This window comes from Beta vulgaris, chromosome 9 (genome assembly GCF_026745355.1).
Source record: "Beta vulgaris subsp. vulgaris cultivar EL10 chromosome 9, EL10.2, whole genome shotgun sequence".
NCBI classification, from domain to species: domain Eukaryota; kingdom Viridiplantae; phylum Streptophyta; class Magnoliopsida; order Caryophyllales; family Amaranthaceae; genus Beta; species Beta vulgaris.
In genome coordinates, this window is record NC_079210.1 from 43,818,164 (window position 1) to 43,828,346 (window position 10,183).

General features: G+C 45.3%; 1 protein-coding gene across 1 annotated transcript; it reads left to right on the forward strand.

Moving 5' to 3' along the window:
* The first annotated feature begins 367 nt into the window (after positions 1–367).
* On the forward strand, positions 368–2,754 carry LOC130590232 (uncharacterized). The gene is made up of 5 exons (XM_057392276.1): positions 368–460; positions 537–950; positions 1,020–1,719; positions 2,127–2,251; positions 2,686–2,754. Exons 1-5 carry the CDS (start codon positions 368–370, stop codon positions 2,752–2,754), a joined length of 1,401 nt encoding a protein of 466 aa, XP_057248259.1.
* Positions 2,755–10,183: the final 7,429 nt, after the last annotated feature.

Consider the following 10,183-nt stretch of genomic DNA (forward strand, 5'->3'; position numbering starts at 1 on the left):
GCTTTTGTGTAACTGGTGGGGAATGGGGCATCCCCACCGTCCCCGTCACCGAGCCAAACCACTGTTTGAACTTCAAGGTGCCTGAGCTATCCGACGAGGAAGCCGTGGCCGCTATCTACTTTCAGCTGGAGGCTAAGATAGTCGACGTGGCGAGGTGTTTGTAGCGGGGAACTGGCTCCCGAGCTGCAAATTGTTCAAGAACGAGCATTTCCTGGCGGCCTTCGGCTTGAGTCCGGCCTTTCCCAAGGGTAATTCGGCAAGAGGGAGTCCGGTTGACTTATATTTATGCTTATTTCGACATATTGCTCTAACTCTTTTTCCTTTTGCAGAAGCCTCCCTAGCCTTCCTTAAGGAGACCGACCAAGAGATGGCCGAACGATTGACTTCCGCTGCCCTGAAGGCGGCTCGGATTAGGGCCGAGATGAAGGCCAACAAGATTAACAAGCCTGCTAAGCCAAAGGTGAGCACCTTTTTCCTCCGACCCGGTTAAGCTTTAGATTTCTTAATTTCTCACCAACTTTTAATGTGCTTTGCAGGATCCTTCCAACCCTAAGCCGAGGAAGCGCAAGGAGCGCACCGAGGAGAGGGTGGAAATGACGGAGAAGGCCCTGGCGAAGGCCCGAGCTGAAACGGAGGCCTCGGCCAAGAAGGCGAGGCAGGAGCCTTCTGGGGAGGTGAACAGCCCTCGCCAGGCTTCGGGGGATGACCACATCTCCCTTCGCCCGGAGGATTTTGAACCTGTGCGCAGTCCGAGCCATGCGCAGGGGACCTCGCATACCGAGCAGACCTTATCCGAGGCGCCGGTTCCCTTTACTCAATTGTCCAAGATGGACAAGAAAGAACGGATTGCCAGTGCCCTGGAAATACTGGTTACCCAAACCGACCGAGATCACATCAACGCGGTGAATGGGCGAAACGAATCGAGCGAACTTTTTGGCTCCTGGATGGACGTAAGTGCCTTAGCCTCAGTCATTATTTTATACTTTTCTGTTCTATTTTCTAACTTCTCTGTTTTGCAGTTTTCCATCCGGATGACGAAAGTAGCCGAGGACCGGCTCGAGCTAGTGAAGGAGGTTCAGAGCCTGAAGGAGGCGGCTCGGAAGCACTTCGACGAGGTCTACCAGGCCAAGGAAGCCAAGCGTCTGGCCGAGCTCCGCTTGGAGGAGGCCAACAAAAAGATTGACAAGGGCGAGGCGACTTGGAAACAAGAGAGGGAAGACTGGAAGGTCGAAAGGACCAACCTTTCTCTTGCCAAAGAGAATGCTGAGTCCGCCAAAGTTACGGCCGAGACCAAGCAAGCTCAGGCCGAGAAGGAATTAGCAGAGATCCGGCTCAAGCTCTCGGCGGCCGAGGTGCAACTAGAAGAAGCTCAAGCGGCCTCTTCTCGCTCTCAGGAGGAGTGGTTCGACGCCTGGCAAAAGTCGGACGACTGTACCGATTTCTGCGCCGACGTGGGCCAATCTTCCCATAAGATGGGCGAGGACGAGGCGCTTGCTAGGCTTAAGGTTGCCTTGGCTGATTCCTGTCCCGAGGCCGACTGGAATTCAATATGGTCCCGCTACCAGGAGTTGTCCGAGGCCGAAGCCGCTGAGATGAAGGCTAAGATGGCTGAAGAGATGAGCTCGGACAGCGGCTCTGATGATGAAGAAGAAGAAGAAGATGCTGGCAGCACCGAGCCACCTCCCTCAGAGCAACCTGCTGCCGAGCAACCTGCCACTGGTCCTTCTAATTAGCTTAGGATTTTATTTTCTTATCTTCGGCCTTGTCGGCCCTTTAGCTTTTCTGCTTTCGACCCCCTGTTTTTGTAAACTTTTGGTTGTATTTTACAACTTTTGATCAATTGGAATACAACTACTATTTTGCAACTTTGCCATTCGTCGCACATTTTTCGTTATTTGCAATATTACAACATTCAATAGACAATAAACTGGTAGGGTCTGATTCAAATGAGTCAGATATCCCACAGCCAAGTAATTCAGAGGGTGCTACTAGCACACAACCAAGAGGCTCCAGTTCTAGTACAGGGAGAATAGTCTGTCAAGTTGACTTGAGAAAATCTACAAGGGTGTCCAAAACACCTATTCAATATTCACCTTCTATGTTTTATTTGCTACTAACTGATGCAGGTGAACCAGAATCATATAGGGAAGCAACAAACTCGACTGACTCATCTAAGTGGGAGCTAGTCATGAAAGATGAGATGCAGTCCTTGGAAAAGAATCAGACATGGAGTTGTTTGCATTGCCTGCAGGTATGAGAGCACTTAGCAACAAGTGGATCTTCAAATTGAATAAAGAGCCTGATGGAAGTGTCAGGTATAAGGCGAGATTGGTAGTAAAGGGGTTTCTTACGAAAGGAGGGCATAGATTATAATGAAATATTTGCTCCTGTTGTGAAGTTGAGTACCATTCGTATCTTGTTGGCTATTGTTGCTGCTGAAAATTTGTTCTTAGAGCAGATGGATGTTAAGATCGCGTTTCTACATGGTGATCTGGATGAGGAGATCTACATGAAGTAATCGGATGGCTTCTAAGTTCAGGGTGAGGAGAAGTTAGTGTGAAAGCTCAAGAGGAGCTTGTATGGATTGAAGCAGGCTCCTAAACAGTGGTACATATAAAGTTTGACACGTTCATGTATAGCAGTGGGTTCAAAAGAGATGATAGTGATCATTGTTGTTATTTTCAGAGGTTTGTAAATGATTATGATTACTTACTTTTGTATGTTGATGATATGATGATTGCTGGTACGAGCTAGCATGGAAGTGATAAATAGTGTGAAGGGAAAGCTGTCACAGGTATTTGAGATGAAGGATTTGGGTGAATCTACACAAATCTTAGGCATGAATATTTTCAGGGACAAGTCTACTGGTATGTTGAAGTTGTCTCAGAAGGATTATATTCGTAAGGTGCTGAAGAGGTTTAATGTAGGAGATGCAAAACCCAAAAATTCGCTGCTTCCTAGCGATTTCAAATTGAAAAGGGAGCATTCACCAACTACAGAAGCAGAAAAGAGCGGATGGCCAATGTTCCCTATGCTTCAGCTGTTGGTAGTTTGATGTATGCCATGGTGTGCACACGGTCAGACATTGCTTTTGCAGTGGGAGTTGTTAGTAGATTGTTTCTAATCCAGGTGAGAAACATTGGGATGTTGTAAAGTGGTTACCAAGGTACTTGAAGAGCACTTCAAGTATAGGGCTTTGTTTCTGGCAGAAGGGAGTAAAGCTTGAAGGTTATGTTGATGTTGATCTCAGTGGAGATATCGATACAGGCAAAAGTACGTTTAGATATGTCTCTACTGTAGGGGGTACTGCAGTGAGTTGGATGTCCAAGTTACAGAAGTGTATCTCTTTGTCTACTACAGAGTCTGAGTATGTGGCTATGTCGGTGGCAGGTAAGGAGATGATATGGCTTATCGGTTTTCTTGAGGAGATGGGCATTAAACAGGAAAAAGTGATACTTTATAGTGATAGTTAAAGTGCAGTGCATTTGGCTAAGAAACCCATGTATCATTGTAGGATAAGCACATTTGTAGGCGCTTTCACTATATCAGGAGTTTAGTGGAGGAGAATGAGTTGAGTCTGGAGAAAGTGTTGGGTGCTAAGAACCCAGCGAATATGCTCACTAAGAGTGTGAATTATGATAAACTAAGGTTGTGCAGGACCTTCATTGGTCTTCGTTGAGTGTTAGCGAAGGTGGTGCATTAGGAGTTTAGATGAATGGGAGGATGATGAAGGTATGAATTTTTTTCACTTACACCTATCTCTAAGTGGGAGATTTTTGGGGATATGGTTAATATGGAGCTCATGGAGGTGTATTGGTGTGGAGATGAGGTTACGTAAGGGAGAACGTCAAAATGCTGAAGAAGGGACCCGCAACGAAAACAAGAGTTGGGTTGTTTTTGTGCTTCACCCGATGGCTCCTGACCACTTCGCCCGATCGGACTTTACAACGATTTACGACGCGGGCGTGTTTCGTCCGGTCGGGCCCGAGAGCGTTTTTGACTTGGCATTAAGTGCCCGATCTGGCGGGTCTCACCCGACCCGATCGGGCGGTGGGTGTTTAGGCCATTTTCGATTCTAAAACGCGTTTTTCCCGAGGGGGTATAAATAGGATGCCCTAATACGTCTATTATTGTATCCTACAGTATTATTCATCATTATTCACGTATTCAAGAGAGAGAAAGCTAGAGAAAGTTCTTGGAGCGATTTTGTAATCTTTCTTGAAGGTTAATTGGTTCTTAGTGCATATTTGTGGTTTTTCTCCCAGTTTTGGGTTTCCACGTACGTAAAAGTTCTTGTGTGTTCTTTCTTGCTTTGTTATTTGTTGTTCTAGTATTGTTTGTTATTGCTTCCTAGATTAATAGTCAATAGAACTTTTTTTTTTTGAAAGAGAAATTTCATTAATTGATGGCCAAACGGCGTCTACAATAAGTATTAAAGAAAAATAAGACATAATTAGACAAGATCAAATCAAATTTGTTTACGAATAAACTACAATGAACGAAATCGAGCAATACAGCGCAGCCCCCTTGTATTTGCTAGATCACGCAGATATTGATGGGGAAGTCTATCATTCTGACATAGTTTGGGGAAGAAAATTCTTGATTTAACCATGTTGACCGCATCCGAATTTCCAATACCCTGACAGTCCGACCGGGGTCCTGGCCGATCGCGACTTCTTCGTCCTCTTCGGCTGGTTGAGGGCGTTCATATTGCTTTGGGTTTTCAGTTATATACACCCCGAGGCTGGTTGAGGGCTGACCCCCTTCGTATTTTCTTTTTTTCGAGTCCTTTTGGACGTCGTTGTCCGAGTCCTTTTGGACGTCGGTATTTTTGAGGCTATTCACATAGCACTCTCTTGCGGCCTGTTGGTCGCCTTGAATTTTTCCTACCTTCCCGTCATCAGTCTCAAACTGCAAGAGGAGCTGGTAGGTGGAGATGGCGGCCTTGGCCTTGTTTAGCATGGGCTCCCCATTATTATGTTGTAAGGCAAAGGGATGTCTACCACCAAGAAGTCGATCGGTAGGCTTCTCCCCTTACCCTTTTCACCCATCCGAGTGGGTAGTTTTATTGATCCGACCGGGTGGACAGAGTTGCCCCCGAAGCCTATGAGCGGCTGAGCCATGGGGGTAACATCCCGCTCGGTATACTTCAGCTTTTTGAGGCAGTCAAGGGTGATTATATCAGCGGATGACCCGCTATCCACCAATACCCTCTTTACCTTTGTATTCGCTACCTTGAGCTCAATGACAGGGGGTCGTCGTGCGGAACACGCAACGTCCGACTGGGTTCCCCAAATGTCATGACGGGGCAGCTCACTCGGGGGAGCTGAACATCAAGTACCTGATGTTTAAGGTTCTGGAGGTGAGCCTTGCGCGCTCGGCCGGTTAGGCCTCCCGACGCAAATCCTCCAGCGATGACACCAATGAAGCCCTCAGTGTCCCCACTGTTCGACTGACCCACCTTTTGCTTTCCCTTTTCCTCGCTCGAATGTTTGAGGTAGTGGTTGAGCTTGCCCTGGTCGGCCAGACCGTTCAAGGATTTCTTGAGCTCCCGACAGTCATTGGTGGTGTGTCCACATTCCTTGTGGTAGTCACACCACAAACTTTTGTCCCTCCGAGACGATGATGTCCGGATGGGCGTTGGCCTAGGAAGCCAATTTTTGTTCCGGATGTCAAAGTAGATTTCCTTCCGGTTTTTATTGAATCGGGGGTCGTTGCCATTATCGGTGAGCCGTTCCCCTCGGCCCCCTGTTCTTTGATGCTTAGGCTGACCCGCATGACTCCCTTCATCCTTCCTTTTCTTGCCACCCTCGTCCGAGTAACGGCAGATATCCGTTGCTTGGATGAACCTCTGGGCCCGAGCCATGGCTTCCGAGTAAGTTTTGACTTCATTCTCGGCCAATGACCATCTAGCCGACCCGGTTGGAGGCCGGACATGAGGGCAGCGAAGGCTACAGCGTCCTGTAGGTCGGTTATTTTGAGAGACTCTTCATTGAACCTCCTTATATAGTCCGACAAGGACTCATTCTTGTCTTGCTTCACCCCCATGAGGTGAAGGCTGGTTTTTCTTTGCCTCTTTCCCGCCACGAACTGATGGATGAAGAGGTGCTCCAATATGGCGAAGTCAGTGATGACCCCCGCCGGCAGTTCTTGGAACCAATTCAGAGCCAACCTCTAGGGTGGTAGGGAAGAAGCGGCACCAAGTGGCCTCGCAGCTTGTCTGCACGCTCATTTGAGCCTTGTAACTAGCCATATGATCATCTGGGTCGGTTAGGCCCGCAAATGGCTCGATCAGGGGGGTTTTAATTTTACCCGGAGGTTGGGTCCCTAGGATTTCCTGACTGAAGGGGATCAGGAACTTGAGCCCTCCTCCAGCTAGCTTAGGGGGCTGAGAATGAGCCGAGTCCCCTTGGCCCTCTCGGTCATTTGCTTTCTTCCTGAGGAATCCCGAGCGTCATAGCCTTGGCTGAGGTGCTTCTTGTTGTTAAGGAAATCTCGGGCATCTTGGGGTTTCCGACCCGCACCCCCCCTTGGGGATTTAGACACGTGGGTCTCTGCATGCTGACGGGCCGACCCCTGTCGCGCTGACTTTTCTCTTTCCCGGTGGCTCGGGTCTCTCGCATCGGACCGTGGCCGGCTAGGCTGCGGATCCCGATTAGAACGAGAGTTGTCCCTCTGAGAGCGGACAACCGTGCGCTCCCTGGGCTCATGCTGATTGAGTGGGACGACTTGTTGTGGTTGCCTTTGTTGGAGCATGGCCATCATGTCCATCATGCCCTTTTGGAAAGTTTCCTGGAGCTGAGCCGTGATAAGGGCCAGATCAGACGCGTAGAGTGGCTGAGGCTCCACACGCTGAATGTGCTGAGACACCGACCGAGGGTCCAGAGTTTGGACGGTAGGTGATCTCCGAGCCGGGGAGGGGGTCCGCTCGGCCTCCCGGTTATGTGCAGGAAAGTGACCTCGCTCCGGTCGAGGATTCGGAGGATCCCTATTGTGCGCGGGGGAGTGACCTCTTTCTGGCCGACCGATCTGGTCAGAGGCTTGCTTAGCGCGAGTGTTCTTTGGTGGTGCCATTGTCAATTGGCGTTCTGAGCTGTGTAGCTGAGTGAGTAAATCTGAGTGAGTGGTGGCGAAGTAACTTTTTGTACTATCCCCACAGATGGCGCCAAACTGTTTCTGTCTAGAAATTAAGGGTTCTGATTCCTTTGCTTAGGGAATACCGGGTCAGTTTCGAATGTCCTGAGTCCAAAGTCCGTACGCCGGAATCCTGCAAAAGTAACGGTTAGACTGCCCCAGGGGTTGTTCCGGGATCGCCTCTCCGACGCTCAAGTCAGTGATCAAGCTTAGAGAGATAAAGTCTAGAGAGAGATGCTCTGGTTTGTTAGGTAAGAATTCAATACCTTCTCATTGATGAGGGGGTTGAGTATTTATAGTGCTGGGGATTTCCCAACTGTAGGCCAGCTGGGGGCACTGACAGCTGGGATGCACCATCATAGGTGGGGCCCACTGGAGGTTCTAAGGCCTTTATTGGGCTGGATTATCCCTGGTAAGCCTAACCCAGGAAATAAGCCCAAACAATAAGCATGGGTGCTATTTACATGACCCTACCACTAAAGGAGAGTAGATACATGGCATAAATGAGCAAGATCTATATAAGTTGAAGGAAGGATCAGAAGATGGGAAGAAGGAGAGAAATGAAGATTTTTGTAATGATGCAGATGCTGGACAGAAAGAAGAAAAGAAAGAGAAAGATAATGTAAAGTTGGAGCTTTTCCATGCTATATTAGGACATATATATTTATCTAAAATGCAGCACATTCATTTTTGAAATTGTAAACACTTAAAGCACTATTTTTGTGACATTTGTGCTCTTGATAAGCACCACAGGTTACCATTTATGCTTAGTAAATCAGTTGCTGAAAATGTGTTTGATATGATTCATGTTGATTTGCGGGGACCTTATAAAACTAAGGCTATAACAATATCCACCTACTTTCCAAATATTGTTGATGACAATAGTAGGGTAACCTGGACACATTTGTTGTCAAACAAGGAACAAATAAAGAAAATTTTGAGAAATTTCTCGTGAAATGTTGAAAATCATTTTCACACCACAGTTAAAACTGTAAGGAGTGATAATGGTACAGAGATTTTTCAATATGAATGTGGGAAATTTTTCACAGAAAAGGGATACTTCATCAAAGAAGTTTGCCAGGAGTACCACAACAAAATGGGAGGGTAGAGAGAAAACATAGGTTTCTCCTAGAAACTGCCAGAGCCATGAAAGTACATGCTAATCTACCAAACTACTTGTGTGTGTGTGTGGGGGGGGGTGTATTTATCTGCAACACGCCTTATTAACCTTCTTCCTACTGCTGTTTTGAATTGGAAGACACCTTATGAGAAAGTGATGAAGAAAGAGCCATGAAATTCGAGGAATTAGTATGGGCATTGTAATCTCTTTTGGGATCATGATGCTGGTTTTGTTGAATTATTTTTTGCTTTTATTGCTTGCTTCATGTTTTCCTTGATGTGTCTTGTTCATTTTTGTCCTTTTCCATTGGTGGGTATTTTGTTTTTTCTCAATATTATGATTGACTATGATTTAAGTGGAAATCGGAAATGTTTAATTTTCTAATTGTCACATGTATGAAGTATATTCTTTATGTATTAAGTGAAGTCAATAGCATATCATTCATCCTCTTTTTCAAATGGAGTGATTTGAGTGAGCATTTATAGGTGTTGCGATGTTTTTGCCGTGTAGATATTTCTCTCATTTGTGTCTGCTCAAATCTATCTGAGCATATTGAGCTTCTATACTAGTGATGGCAGGTTTTACACCTAACCAAACACACTTTGAAATTAGTGATGGCAGGTTTTATACCCAACCAAAAACAATTTCTATATTCTATTGTTTCATGCCACTGCCCCCTGCCTAGCCTCCCCATCTCCTGCTGCACTCCCCCTGCACACCCCAACCCTCCCCTCTGCTGCACCCCCCGTACACCCCTTCCCAGAACCTGCCTCCTCCCTTGTACCCCTGCACACAACCCCCTGAATATGATATATTATATGTCTAATGCATGCATTAGAAGTTTAGAATAACTCCTTGTGCTTTCGTCAGGCTTAGTGTTTTATGCATATTGGTTTCATCATGTTATGTAGATTTTCGTGCATGCTTTGGTGATTTTTCTTACTCTTCTACCTGTTACATGCAAGTTCTATATGTTGGTCTTAACTCATTAAAGATTAGCTTTTCACTAGGAAAGGCAAGCAAAGAACTTCATCCAATATTTTTGTAATATATATATATATATATATATATATATATATATAATTATTATATATAATATATATATAGTGAGTTCATATGAGAATGCATACTTATATGAGAAATGAGAATAAATTTTACACACCATAACTCTTATGAATAAGTGATGTAAGTCTAATTAAAAAGTGATGTAACTCCAAAAACAAAATATTTAAAAAAAAATTCAAAACAAAACAAATTTTTTTAGAGGGATATAAATCTAATGAATAAGTGTTGTAACTCTAAACCAATCGCGTGGTTGAGATTCATTCTCATTTCTCATGTAAGGAGCATTCTCATGTGATCTTGCCCCTATATATATATATATATATATATATATATATATATATATATATATATATATATATAATATATATATAATATTATATATATATATATATATGCAAAATGCAAAAATGCAAAAAGATTTTTTTTTTTGGGTCACAAGATTTGCGGTTTTCATCAAGATTTGCCCTAAGGGTTGTGTTTTTGGCCCGAAACCCTTGGGCAAAAAGGAAGGACCATTGCGGTTTTTGACCGCAACCTTTCACTACCAAGGGTTGCGGTCTAGGCCTAAAACCACAACCTTCCAATATGGAAGGGTTGCGGTTTTAGACATAAACTGCAAAAAGAGAATTTCGATGCTACCAAGGGTTGCAGTTTATGTCTAAAATCGCAACCCTTCCATATTGGAAGGTTGTGGTTTTAGGCCTAGACCGCAACCCTTGGTAGTGAAGGGTTGCGGTCAAAAACTGCAACGGTCCTTCCTTTTTGCCCAAGGGTTACGGGCCAAAAACACAACCTTTAGGGCTATTTTGACTTCAGCCCTTGACGTTTTTTCAACTAGTGCACGTTAACTCTTTTTATGTTTTT